This window comes from Nyctereutes procyonoides, unplaced genomic scaffold (assembly GCF_905146905.1).
Source record: "Nyctereutes procyonoides isolate TBG_1078 unplaced genomic scaffold, NYPRO_anot_genome, whole genome shotgun sequence".
NCBI classification, from domain to species: Eukaryota; Metazoa; Chordata; class Mammalia; order Carnivora; family Canidae; genus Nyctereutes; species Nyctereutes procyonoides.
The window spans coordinates 32,930,324-32,943,790 of NW_026575159.1; the positions used below are offsets into that span (position 1 = coordinate 32,930,324).

The following is a 13,467-nucleotide window of genomic DNA, read 5'->3' on the forward strand; positions in this document are numbered from 1 at the left end:
TGCTGTACTTTAATTTCCGCACAGCACTTGCACACCCTCAGATCCTGACCTGGTGCTTGCTCTGGGACGTGACTAGGAACCGTACCCATCCCCTGCACGTGAAATACATACCTTCTCCAGCTTCAAGACCCAAACCCTGAAGAGGAAGGTCGGGGAGCCTATCTGCGAATGAACAGCCATTGTGCCAGGAAAGGTTCAGGCAGCTGAGCAGTGAGGCAGGGCCTGGCATAACGAGCCAAGCTGTTATGCCAGCACATCCTTAGCCCACATCCTCTGGCCAGCTGGCCAGCACATCCACAGCCCACATCCTCTGGACTATGGCTTGGACTGCATGGCCCCCTCCACCCTGGGAGCCCTTTGGGCCTCCCTAGCCTTAGGCTCTGAAAGCACAACAAATGTTCTCCCCTGGGGTGGGGTGGAGGGGTGGGGAGTCTTCACACACATCTGCGGCGCTGGCCTGCGCCCTCACCCGGGCACCTCCTGATCTGAATAGGATTCCCCACTTTCTAGTCCACATACCCCAGGTCTTGAGACCCGTTCTGGCAGAGAGTAGCCTGTGCACCTTCCTCCCTGTGGTCATCTGACCCGGGTGCCCTCGGCGCTGGGCTCCCCTGAGCTCCCTTGTGCGCTCACTGCCGGCCTGACCTCCGTAGAAATGAGGCTGCCGGCGCCCCGGTGTCCGTACTCTCCGGTCCTCCCGCCGGCCCCAGCCCTCCCGTCTCTGATTCTGCAAGTGGGAGCTTCTTCGCCGCGGTCCACAGGCAGCCCGGCGGCCCCGCCCCCGCGCCGAGCCACGCCCCCCCGCGCCGGGCATGCGCGGCGGCGCGAGGGCCTTCGGGACCGGAAGTGCGGGCGGGCGCGCTGCCTCGGCCGGAAGGGAGCGCCGCGCGGGGTGGGCGGCGGGAGTGGGCGGCGAGGGCGTCCCCCGAAACCCCCGAGTCCCCGGAGCCGCCGGCGCCCGCCATGGGCCTCCTGTCTGACCCGGTGCGCCGGCGCGCCCTCGCCCGCCTGGTGCTGCGGCTGAACGCGCCGCTGTGGTGAGCGCGGGCGGGGCGGCGGGCGCGCGGGCCCGGGCGGGGGGGGCGGGGGGGCGGCCCCGCTGATGCCCGGTGCCCCTTGCAGCGCGCTGAGCTACGCGGCGGGCGTCGCCTGGTTCCTGGCGCTGGCCTTCCCGCCGCTGACGCAGCGCACCTACATGTCGGAGAACGCCATGGGCTCCACCATGGTGGAGGAGCAGTTCGCGGGTGGGGAGCGCGCCCGGGGCTGGGCCCGCGACTTCGCGGCGCACCGCAGGAAGGCGGGGTGAGCGGCGGGGGGGGGGGGCGGGGGCGGCGGGGGCGGGGCTCGGCGGCTGCTCGGTCGGGAGCTCGGCTGACGCGCGCCCGCTCCGCAGGGCTCTGCCGGCGGCCTGGCTGGAGCGCGCCATGCGGTCCGTGGGGCTGGAGGTGTACACGCAGAGTTTCTCCCGGAAGCTGCCCTTTCCCGACGAGGCCCAGGAGCGCTATGTATCGCGGGGACGGGGACGCGCCCGGGGCCTCCGGGGGGGCGGGGTCGTCGGGGCAGGGTGGAGCCGACCCCCCACCATCTGCCCACAGATGGTGTCGGGCACCAACGTGTATGGCATCCTGCGGGCCCCGCGCGCCGCCAGCACCGAGTCCCTGGTGCTCACCGTGCCCTGTGGCTCCGACGCCACCAACAGCCAGGCTGTGGGGCTGCTGCTGGCACTTGCTGCCCACTTTCGGGGTGAGCCTCTGGGGCTGCGCCTGGCCGGGGGGGGGGGGGTGGGGGTGGGGGAGGGGGGGGTCACTGCTCCCCACCCTGCTGACCTGGCTTTTGGCCTCCAGGGCAGATTTACTGGGCCAAAGACATCATCTTCCTGGTGACAGAGCAAGACCTCCTGGGCACGGAGGCCTGGCTTGAGGCCTACCACGACGTCAACGTCACTGGTGGGTACTCCTGCCCTGCCCACCCTTTCTCAGTCACTGTCCTCACCAGCCCCCCCCCCCAGAGGAGCTCATTCCCCTGCTCCTACAGGCATGCAGTCCTCCCCTCTGCAGGGCCGGGCTGGGGCGATCCAGGCGGCTGTGGCCCTGGAGCTGAGCACTGATGTGGTCACTAGCCTGGACGTGGCCGTGGAGGGGCTCAATGGGCAGCTGCCCAATCTCGATCTGCTCAACCTCTTCCAGACTTTCTGTCAGAAAGGGGGACTGCTGTGTACTCTGCAGGGCAAGGTAAGGAGGGCTGCCTGCCCGGGCAGCGTGGGGCCTGCCTCAGGCTCCTCTGACCCTGTGCGCAAACCCTCCAGCTGCAGCCCCAGGATTGGACGTCAGTAGACGGGCCGCTGCAGGGCCTGCAGACCCTCCTGCTCATGGTTCTGCAGCAGGCCTCTGGCCGCCCCCACGGCCCTCACGGCCTGTTCCTGCGCTACCGTGTGGAGGCCCTGACCATCCGCGGCATCAACAGCTTCCGGCAGTACAAGTATGACTTAGTGGCAGTGGGCAAGTAAGTGGCTGCTGGTGCCCCCCTCTGTGCCTGGGGGGGGTGGGGGGGTGAGACTAGGGGGCCTGGCTGGCCATGATGCTGCCGCACCCGCAGGGCCCTGGAGGGCGTGTTCCGCAAACTCAACCACCTCCTGGAGCGCCTACACCAGTCTTTCTTCTTCTACCTGCTGCCTGCACTTTCCCGCTTCGTCTCCATCGGCCTCTACATGCCTGCTGTTGGCTTCTTGCTCTTAGTCCTTGGCCTCAAGATATCCTCTGAACCCACTGTCTGTGGCCAGCCCTCAGGTCCTCTGCGCTCCGGGCTGGGGGAAGCCTCCATCCTTGAAGCGGGGGAGTGGGAGTGAGCCCTGGGTCCCCTGCCAGGGCAAATTCCATCACAGGTGTCGTCAGCGTCCTTGACTAGACCATGCTCTGGAGCTGTGGATGCAGTTGCACGAGGCGGGAGTGGGCCCCGAGGAGGCTGGGGCGGGCCCTGGACCTAGTCCTCCTCTCCAGCCAGCACAGGTGATGATCCCTCTTTTCCTGCCGTGGGGGTGGGCTTCCAGGCCTCTGGGCGATTATATTACTGCCACGATTCGGTGTTGATCGTGGGGTGGTGGCGAGGATCCTTGGGGCTCCCCCAGCCCCAGGGCCTATCCCCCCAGTGTCCGTGTGCCCTTGCAGAGCGTGGGGCTGGCCTCGCTTGTGGCGCCTTTGCTGATCTCACAAGCTATGGGCCTGGCCCTCTACATCCTGCCAGTGTTGGGCCAACATGTGGCCACCCAGCACTTCCCCGTGGCTGAGGCCGAGGCCGTGGTGTTGACCCTGCTGGCCATCTATGCAGCCGGCCTAGCCCTTCCACACAGCACCCAGTGGTGAGGAGCTAGGGCGCGGGGCGGGGGGGGGGCTGGACACATAGGCAGCACCTCTGAGCCCCTCCCTCACAGGGTGGTGAGTGCACGGGCCCCAGACAGAGGCTGGATGGCGCTGAAGCTAGTGGCCGTCATCTACCTGGCGCTACAGTTGACCTGCATTGCCCTCACCAACTTCTCACTGGGCTTCCTGTTGGCTGTCACCACGGTGCCTGCCGCGGCGCTCACCAAGCCCTGTGGGCCCCGGTACGTGCTGCTCAGCCCCCATCACACTGCCCCACAGGAGGTGCCCCCCCGCAGCCCCGGGGCCTTGCTCCTGACCACAGACTCTGCCCTTGCCCGGTGCCCCCATCACGGGGCCCCGCCTGACCCTGCCTCTCCACCCAGGCCACTCTATGCCACCCTGTTGGTGCTGACGAGCCCTGCAGCCACGCTCCTGGGCAGCCTGTTCCTTTGGCAAGAGCTGCAGGAGGCGCCGCTTTCGCTGGCCGAGGGCTGGCAGCTGTTCCTGGCGGCAGTGGCCCAGGGCGTGCTGGAACACCATACCTATGGCGCCATGCTCTTTCCACTATTGGCTCTGGGCCTCTACCCCTGCTGGCTGCTTTTCTGGAATGTGCTCTTCTGGAAGTGATGCGTGGCTGTCCTGCAGCATAGACTCTGGGTGGAGCTCCCCAAGCACCCCCATGTTGTCTCCTTGGGAAATAAACAGGAGTTTTGTTTCAGCTGCCGTTTGGGCTGTTGGCCAACTGTCTGGTGTCCGTGGGGGGCTCCAGCCCGGGGGATTGAGAAGCTCTGCCTGAGGCCTGGCCTTCCCACGTTCTCCTTCCTGGAGGGCACTGCCCTGGTCCACTTGCTGCTGGCAGCAGTGTGGGCCCAGCCACATTGGCCTCGGAGGAGAGCCTTGGCTGGACACTGGGTTCAGGGCCTGGAAACCGCATACACAGACCTGCCCTGGGCCCAGCCAGCCCCACGAGCGTCACGGTGGGAGGTAGGGTGCTGGGGAAGTGAAGGGGCCTGACGGGGTCTGAGGCACCCAGGGACCACACTGCTGTGTTCAGCACTGGAGGTGAAGGGGCAAAGGGGCTGGAGCCGGAGCCCTGCAGAGAAGGCCTGTGGTGTGGGGATGGAGGCGCACCCGGCCCAGCTTCCTCAGAGCTGAACCAGCCTAGACCAGCGAGAGCCCGCCCAGCACGTAGGAGCCCACAGGCCACGGGCTGGGACCCCTGCTAGGAGCTGGGAGGTTAGTGTCCTCCCTGGAGGGAAGAGAAAAAGCAAACTAGCTCTTGGGCGATGCCAGGGCCTGGTCTGCTCACGGGAGCCCAGCGCCACCCAGTGCCGGATGGGGCGGCAGGCCAGTCAGCCTCCCGCAGGCCTCCGCACTGAGGCAGTGCCCACACACCCAGCATGCTGTGGCCCGGGAAGCCGCCCGAGGAAGCTCAACCCCCAGCCCTGCCGGTTCCTTGGTGATCCAAACATGTGAGCAGCATCGTAGCAGGGGCGCTGGAGGACACCAGGCGCTGGCCGGCCTGCTCCCCAGATGCAGCTGGAACCTCCAGGCCCTTTACCGTTGAGCGGACTGCTCTGCGGCCCCGCAGCCCCAGGGCCTCCCAGCCAGGTCAGGCCCCCCTTCCCCGCCGTCTTCTGTCTTCCAAGGCGCACAGAGATTTGCATGTGCCGGCTGGCATCCCATACAGACCCCCTTCCGGGCCTGGGCCAGCCGTGGCCTCCATCAGCCACTTCTGACTGCACTTGGTCACTTAAAACACAAATCATGAAGATCTGTTAAGTCGTGGAACAGACCACGGAGACAAAAACGAAAAGGCCACGTCCGTGTCCTGAGCTTACCTGCGCAGAGTTCCTCCCCTCCGTGGAGAAGCCTTGAAACCGTGGGAACGACAAAGTTGATTTGTCGGGGAAGCGTGATTTCTGTTGTGATTTTCAGTAACGTCACTAGTACAAACATCTTTTTAAAAATGCTTTATTTATTTGACAGATAAAGCCAGAGAGCACGAGCAAGGGGAGGGAGGGGGCAAGCAGGCTCTTCCCTGAGCCAGGAGCCTGACGCCAGGCTCGATCCCAGGGCCCAGGACCATGGCCTGAGCCGAAGGCAGACGCTTCACCGCCTGGGCCGCAGTACTGGGAGATGTCGGGCGCCTGGGTGGCCCAGTCAGCTAAGTGGCTTGATCTCGGCTCGGGTCTTCACCCCAGGCTGTGAGGACAAGCCCTGCACTGGGTGCCCTCTGGGTGTGGAGCCTACTGGAAAAAAAACAACCGTCAGGCCGTGAAGACGTAGGTCAGGTGTCCAAGGGGCTGAGCGCGCATCGTAAGTGCTGTGCCCTGCTGGTGTGGCAGGGTCTTCCGCGAGTCCTACCACAGGGCCCCGCTCTCTTCTCTACCTCAGGCTGTGGCCTGTGACAATGCCGTGGCCAGCGCGACCAGCCGAAGCCTCCAGGGCGAACACCCGGCAAAGACCTCCCCCCAGAGAGACTGCCCTCGAGCCCAGCCTTCCTCCTGCCCGCGGGAACGTGCAGGCAACGCTGGAACGTGAAGTTGTCGACGGGCCGGGGAGCCTGTGTTGCGGATGGAGGGAGGACCAGCCAAAGGCATCACGCAGCCCTGGTTTGCTCGACTGGGCTACGTGAGCGCTATACCTGGGGTTTCCTGCCACAAGACCATCCAGCCGGTACAGAGGGACCGCTGCTGAGTCCAGCTCACGGGAGGCCTCGGGCGCTAGCCGCACGGACTTGAAGCAGCCAGCCCTGTGCTGACAGTTGGTTCCAACACACTCCTCTCCTGCTTGCTTCCCACGCCCCAGGAGGGCAGCACCGAGGCAGGGACGCCGTCTTATTTCCTGCCACCTCTCCAGCCCAAGGTCAGATGCGCTGTGGAGTATTCTTCTGTATTTGTTTAAAGGAAAAAAAGGAAGGAGGTCCCCTGGAGGTCCAGGAGGAGGCTCCAGGGGCAGACCTGACCGCGTCCACAGGAGCCTAGACGGTTGCCCAGGGCTGGTGGTGTGGGGTGAGCACAGGAGGGTGAGGTCGAGGCCGCTGGCCAGGCAGGCCACCCTCCACCCATCCAGAGCGCCTCGCAGCCTCCCCACCACCAGGCCCTCTGCAGATGCCCTACTTGGCGTTGGGGCACCTCGAGCGCCTCCCCTGGGTGTCCCAAACTTCTGTGCTCTTCTCACACCATTCGCCTAGTCGCCCCACTCTACCTGAGGTTTCCACAGAGGCAGCGTGGGGGCTGCTCCGGACACTGTTACCCAGAAACTGCTCCTGCAAGCCCACGCTCAGATCCTATCTCCCTCCAGGCCCCTCTTCTGAGGCCCCAGTGTTACCTGTAAGTCACAGTATCCCAACCTTAACACCTTCTCCTTAGCACGCTCAGCCAACCCTGGACCCGGCGTCAGCCTGGCCTCTCTTCAGGGATGCCCATCACTCCAGGTACAACCAGGCTCCTTGCCTTGGTCTCCAAGGCCTGTGTGTGTCCTTCAGAACATTTTCATTGCTCCCAAAAGCAACCTGTACCGACTCCATGTCCCCTTCCAGCTCCTGACGCCGTTAATCTCTCTAACTCCAGATTTGCCTCATGAATGGATTTCATAGGAATGGCCTCATACATACGTGGTCTTTTGGGCCTGGCTTCTTCCGCTTAGCCTAACACTTTCAGAGTTCATCCATGTGGTATGTGTCACAACGCTGCATGGCCAAGCAACGTTCCGTTGTGTGGACATGCCCTATTCCATTTCTCTGTTTGTCGGATGGACATGGGGGTTGTGTCCTCTTTTTGGCTATTACGGCAACACAGCTATCAACGTTCATGAACAAGTTTTCTCGTGAACACATTTTCTCTTGGGTATATACCAAAAGAATCTTTTTTTTTTTTTTAAGGTTTTATTTATTTATCCATGAGAGATGCACAGAGAGAGAGAGAGAGAGAGGCAGAGACAGGCAGAGAGAGAAGCAGGCTCCATGCAGGGAGCCCAATGTGCGACTGATCCTGAGACCCCAGGATCAGGCCCTGGGCTGAAGGTGGTGCTAAACCGCTGAGCCACCCGGGCTGCCCTTGTTACTGATTTTTAATTTTATTTTGTTGTGATCAAAAAATGTATTTTGTATGATCTTACTATTTTTAAAAGTATTGAAACTTGTTTTCTTTTTTTTTTTTAGATTTTATTTTTTTAAAAAAATATTTATTTACTATTTATGATAGAGAATGAGAGAGAGAGAGAGAGAGAGAGAGAGAGAGAGAGAGAGGCAGAGACACAGGAGGAGGGAGAAGCAGGCTCCATGCAGGGGCCTGACGTGGGACTCGATCCCCGGTCTCCAGGATCACACCCGGGGCTGAAGGTGGCGCTAAACTGCTGAGCCACCCAGGCTGCCCTTGTTTTGTTTTCTAGCACATGGTCTATCCTGAAGTGTTCCACGTGTAGAGAACGTGCTCGTCCGCTGCTGGGCGCAGTTTCACTGGTGTCCGTGAAGTTTGACTGCCCTACAGCAACGTTCAAGTCTGGGGTTTCCTCGCTGAGCTTGTGTTCTGTCGTCTTGATGGATTGGTCGTTTTCATTTCCTTAAAGATTTATTTGAGGGAGAGAGAGAGCGCACACATATCGAATCGTGGGGAGGGGTGAGGGGAGAGGGAGACAACTGCGCTGAGCAGGGAGGTCTACACGGGGCTCGATCCCAGGCCGCTGAGCTCATGACCTGGGCAGCAGGCAGACGCTTAACCACCTGAGCCCCCCAGGAGCCCCTAGTTCTGTTTTTTCATTATAAAATGTCCTTCTTTAACTCGTATCAATTTTTATTTTAAGGTCTATGCTGTTTGATATTAGTAAAGCCAATCCAGGGATCCCTGGGTGGCGCAGCAGTTTGGCGCCTGCCTTTGGCCCAGGGTGCGATCCTGGAGACCCGGGATCGAATCCCACATTGGGCTCCCGGTGCATGGAGCCTGCTTCTCCCTCTGCCTATGTCTCTGCCTCTCTCTCTCACTGTGTGCCTATCATAAATAAAAAAATAAAAAATTAAAAAAAAAAAGTAAAGCCAATCCAGCTCTTCTCATTGCTGTTTGCATGGTATATCCCTTTTTTTTTTTTTTTAACATTTTATTTACTTATTTAACCGTGTGAGTCAGCACACTGACAAGGGAGTGGCAGGCAGAGGCAGAGGGATAAGCAGGCTTCCCGCCAAGCAAAGAGCCCAACGTGGGACTCGATCCCAGGACCCCAGGGTCATGACCTGAGCTGAAGGCAGACACTTAACCCACTGAGCCTCCAGGGTGCCCCAGTATGGTATAGCTTTTTCCACATTTTTACGTTCTACCTATTTGTCTCTTTGAATCCAAAGTTTGTTTCTTATAGACACCATGTAGTTGGATTTTTAAAATACGTTATGCCGGGCAGCCTAGGTGGCTCAGTGGTTTAGCACTGCCTTCAGCCCAGGGCGTGATCCTGGAGTTTGGGGATCGAGTCCCACGTCGGGCTCCCTGCATGGAGCCTGCTTCTCCCTCTGCCTGTGTCTCTGCCTCTCTCTCTGTCTCCATGAATAAATAAATAAAATATTTTAAAAAATAAAATACATTATGTCAATTTGTGCTTTTTAATTGGACAGTTTAATCCATTTACTTTTTTTTTTTTTTTTAAGATTTTTACACAATCTCTACACCCAAAGTGGGGCTTGAACTTGCAGCCCCAAGATCAAGAGTGGCATGTTCCACCAACGGAGCCAGCCAGCCGAGCCAATCCATTTATGTTTAATGTAACTGATATAATTTATATTTGCTATGTTATATGCTTTTCTTCTGTTTAAATTTAATTTGTAGTAATCTCTACACCCAATGTGGGGCTTGAGTTTATAACCCCAAGATCAAGAGTCACAGGATTTCCAACCAAGCTACCCAGGTGCCTGTTATATGCACTGTATATCTTTTTCTGTTCCTCAATTTCTTCATTATTGCCTACATTTGTATTAGGTAGATCTTTCCCAATGTACCATCTTATTTCTTTATATCCTTTTGAGTAATTTTCTTAGTGGTTGCCTTGGGATTACAATTATCTTTATGGATAACCTGATTTAGGTTAAACAGTAAATTAATCCTGAGACACCTGGCTGGATCAGTTGGTGGAGCATGGACTCTTGAGGGTTTTGAGTTTGAGCCCCATATTGGGTGTAGACATTACTTAAAAATAAAATCTTATCAATCAATCATTAGGGCTACCTGGGTGTCTCAGTTGGTTAAGCATCCAACTCTTGGTTTCAGCTTGGGACATTTCAGGGTCATGGGATACAGCCCCATGCCAGGCTCCACAGTGAGCCTGCTTGGGATTCCCTCTCCCTCTGCCCTTCCCCCAACTTGCTCTCTAATATTAAAAAATAAGTCACTGAACTCTATCTCTGACACTAACAATACACTATATGTTAATTGAATTTAAATAAAAAATAACATTTTTAAACCACTAATTTCAGTAGTAGTAAAAGATGTTGCTATAGTCGTTCTCTCCTTCTGTATGTTATTGTCAAATTCCATCTTTATGCATCCTGTGCCTATCCACATAGGCTTATAGTTATCACTTTATGCAGGTGTTTTGATTAGATAGGAAAAAAGTTATCAACAGAAATGCATTCAGGATGCCTGGGTGGCTCAGTCAGATAAGTGTCTGCCTTCAGGCCTGCTTCCTCTCCCTCTCTCTGTTCATGCTCTCTAATAAATAATCTTAAACACAAAAATGCATTCATATATTTTTTAAAGATTTATTCATGAGAGACACAGAGACAGAGACACAGGCAGAGGGAGAAGCAGGTTCCCCGTGGGGAGCCTGATGTGGGCCTCGATCCTGGGACCCTGGGGTCACGCCCTGAGCCAAAGGCAGACACTCAATCGTGGAGTCGCCCAGGCATCCTTGCTGTTGGGGAAGGGGGAGTATAGTTTTTGAAAGGTTATCACATACACGGACTCTTGTAACCACCACCAGCACCGGACACAGCCCTGCTGCACCACAGGGAGGGCCTGTCCTGCACGCACACCCCATGCCCTGGGTCTCCATCATGACGGTGTCCTCTTGTCGAAAATGTCCTACAAATGTAACCATATACATGCAGCCTTTGGGAACCGGCTTTTCGGGGGTAGAGGGCCCACACTCCCCCCACAATGGCAGCTCAAGTGTGCTGTCTCGCGAGGTGTGGAGGGACCCCGTGTATTCACCTGCTCAAAGATAGTGGGGTTGTTTCCAGTTTGGGGCAGTTGTACACAAAGCTGCTAACACATTTAGGTGGAGGCTTCTGGTGACCATAGATTCTTTTTTTTTGTTTTGTTTTTTTTTAAGATTTATTTATTCCTGAGAGACACAGGCAGAGGGAGAAGCAGGCTCCCTGTAGGGAGCCCCATGAGGTACTAGATCCCAGGACCCCAGAATCATGCTCTGAGCCAAAGACAGACGCTCAACCGCTGAGCCACCCAGGTGCCCCTCATATTTTTTTTATATTTACCTATGTAGTGACCTTTATTGCTGCCTTTTTTTTTTTTTTTTTTTTTTGCTGGTGTTATTCCTTCAAGTGGATCTGAGTTACTATTTAAGGTTTTTTTATTTCAGCCCGAGGGCCCCACTTACTATTTTTTTGGAGGGCAGAGTTCTTGTAACAAGCTCTTCGGTTTATTTATGAGGATGTGTTAATTTCTCCTTTGTTTTTAAGGGACAGTTTTGCCCTATATAGAATTCTGGGTTGGTAGGGTTATTCTTCCAGCACTTGGAAAAGGTCATCCCACTGCCTTTTGACTTCCATGGTTTCTGATGTGAAATATGTAATTTTATTAGGGATCACTTATATGGGATGAGTCACTCCCCCTTGCTGCTTTCAAGAGTCTTTTTCTTTGGCTTTCAACAATTTATGATGGGTCTAGGTGTGGATCTTTCTTAGTTTATCTTACTTGGCATCATTGAGTTTCATGGATGTGTAGATTCATGCTTTTCATCAAAGCTAGGAAATTTTCAGGCATTATTTTTTCAAATATTCTTCACCTTTCTCTTCTCTTTTCTGCTCCTGAGAATTATGCATAGACTGGTGTGTTTAATGGTGTTCCACAGGTCATTTTTTTTCCTGTTCCTCAGTCTAGACAATCTCAAGTGACCTACCTTCAAGTTTACTAATTCTTTCTTCTAACTATTCAAATATGTAGTAGAACTCGTGTCTCGAGCAGGCTGTGAAGGAGCACAGACTTGTGGCTTTCCACAGTGCAGCTCCCTTCAATCATAAAGGAAGGTCAATATAGTTAGAAGGCAGGTTCAGGGTTCCAAACACAAGGACGTTTCACCACGTGATCACCTTGGCTTCTCACACGGCACGCAGAACACGGCACAAGGCGAGCCACCCGACAAACCAGGTGACAGAAGGAGCAGGACGTTGGCGACCCAAGCCTCAAGTGGGGCTGTGGGCGGCGGGGGAGACAAGGCCCGGGTGAGGTCCGGGTCAGCTCATGGGGAAGCAGGGAAGGATCCTAGTCCTGTCGGGGTGAGCCGGGCGCAGCCGGGGGAAGGCACAGAGGGGTCATGTCTGAAGAGTCGGCCGGCTGGCTGCACGCCTCCTCCTCCCCTTCCTAAAGGGGTTTAATCAGTCTCGGGACCCTGCCGGCCTCCGCCTCCGCCAGTTATCGGGCATGGGGTGTGAGCTGCAGTAGTGTTAACCGCGCATCACGGCCTGACAGGCTCCTGCTTCCGTGAGGCACCCCTGCCTTGCTCTCACAGTGTCTCATACTTTTTTTGTTGTCGAAAAATAAACATTTAAAATAATGTGGTAAGGGATCCCGGGTGGCTCAGCGGTTTAGCACCTGCCTTCAGCTCAGGGCGTGACCCTGGGGTCCTGGGATAGAGTCCTGCGTCAGGCTCCCCGCAGGGAGCCTGCTTCTCCCTCTGCCTGTGTCTCTGCCTGTGTCTCTCGAGTAAATAAATAAAAATCTTAAAAAAAAAAATGGTGATTCTGAAAATCAGATTCTAAGTTTCGTCGTTGCTGTTTGTGGCAGTTGTATTATGTAGTGATTTTTCTGACCTGATGCTATCTAGTCTGTGATATTTGTCCTGTGTAGCCGCTGAAGTCAGCTCAACGGTCAGCTCATGGCGGGACAGAGATTTCCTTTAATGCCTATGATCAGTAAACTTGCCAGTCTTTCCCAAATAGCTCTGTGCACCTGAAGCCTGCTCCTGCAACCGTCTCAGGCTTCACTTCATCATGCAGAGAGGCTCAAGGTCAGCCAGGGGTAAGCAGTCAAGGCTCTTTCAAGTCTTTGATGAGCATGTGCACACCCTATTTATGTCGGTGACTCTTTAAAAAAGATTTTATTTATTTATTCATGAGAATACACCGAGAAAAGAGAGCGGCAGAGACACAGGCAGAGGGAGAAGCAGGCTCCCTGCAGGAAGTGTGATGTGGGACTTGATCCCAGGTCTCCAGGTCCATGCCCTGAGCCGATGGCAGCGCTAAACCGCTGAGCCACCCGGGCTGCCCTGTTTGTGACCTTTTATATTTCAGAAATATGTAGGGCTCTTGACATCCCTGTGGCGGCTGTATTCCAGCTCTTCCCTTTAAGCCTGCAGGTTACTCTACCAGCAGCTGCAGCTGTTACCCGTGGCCTCAGGCCACTTTGAAATCACAACACTTGCCTGTAACTGTCTTCAACAAACAGCCTCCGGAGCGCACAGGCTACTAGGTCCATTAAGCAGCGGCGGGAGGAGGGGTTTCAGGCACGTTAAGTCGCGGCAATTATTTGCACAGAAGGTGTCCTGTTCTCTTCAGTACCAGGAATGTGGGCTGTCCAACAGCTTTAGCCAGAAACGGTCAAAACGCCTCAGAACTCACTGTTCTTACCGTGATTGATTTTTCTTAAATAAACACCGCTGGGTGGCTCAGTGGTTGAGCGTCTGCCTTCAGCTCAGGGCGTGACCCCGGGGTCCCGCGTCGGGCTCGTGGAGCCTGCTTCTCTCTCGGCCTGTGTCTCTATCTCTCGTCAATCAATCAATAAAATCTTAAAAAAAAAAAAGAAAAAAAGCAAGCCACACCGCTGGGGTGCTGCAATCCTTTGATTATTTACAGACTTCTGAAAAAGCGGACCGCAATGCCTCCTGGCTCCTA

General features: G+C 56.0%; 1 protein-coding gene across 2 annotated transcripts; it reads left to right on the forward strand.

Annotated features, from left to right (window-relative positions):
- The first annotated feature begins 844 nt into the window (after positions 1-844).
- On the forward strand, positions 845-4,074 carry GPAA1 (glycosylphosphatidylinositol anchor attachment 1). 2 transcript variants are annotated; one of them, XM_055314200.1, is made up of 12 exons: positions 845-1,037; positions 1,123-1,302; positions 1,394-1,505; positions 1,596-1,743; positions 1,845-1,946; positions 2,035-2,231; positions 2,306-2,502; positions 2,596-2,749; positions 2,910-3,005; positions 3,165-3,355; positions 3,428-3,598; positions 3,740-4,074. In XM_055314200.1, the coding sequence occupies exons 1-12, from the start codon at positions 964-966 to the stop codon at positions 3,981-3,983; spliced, it is 1,866 nt and encodes a 621-aa protein (XP_055170175.1). In that variant the 5' UTR covers positions 845-963; the 3' UTR covers positions 3,984-4,074. The 2 variants fall into 2 exon arrangements, with proteins under 2 accessions (XP_055170175.1, XP_055170176.1); XM_055314201.1 differs by lacking the exon at positions 1,123-1,302.
- The last annotated feature ends 9,393 nt before the right edge of the window (positions 4,075-13,467 follow it).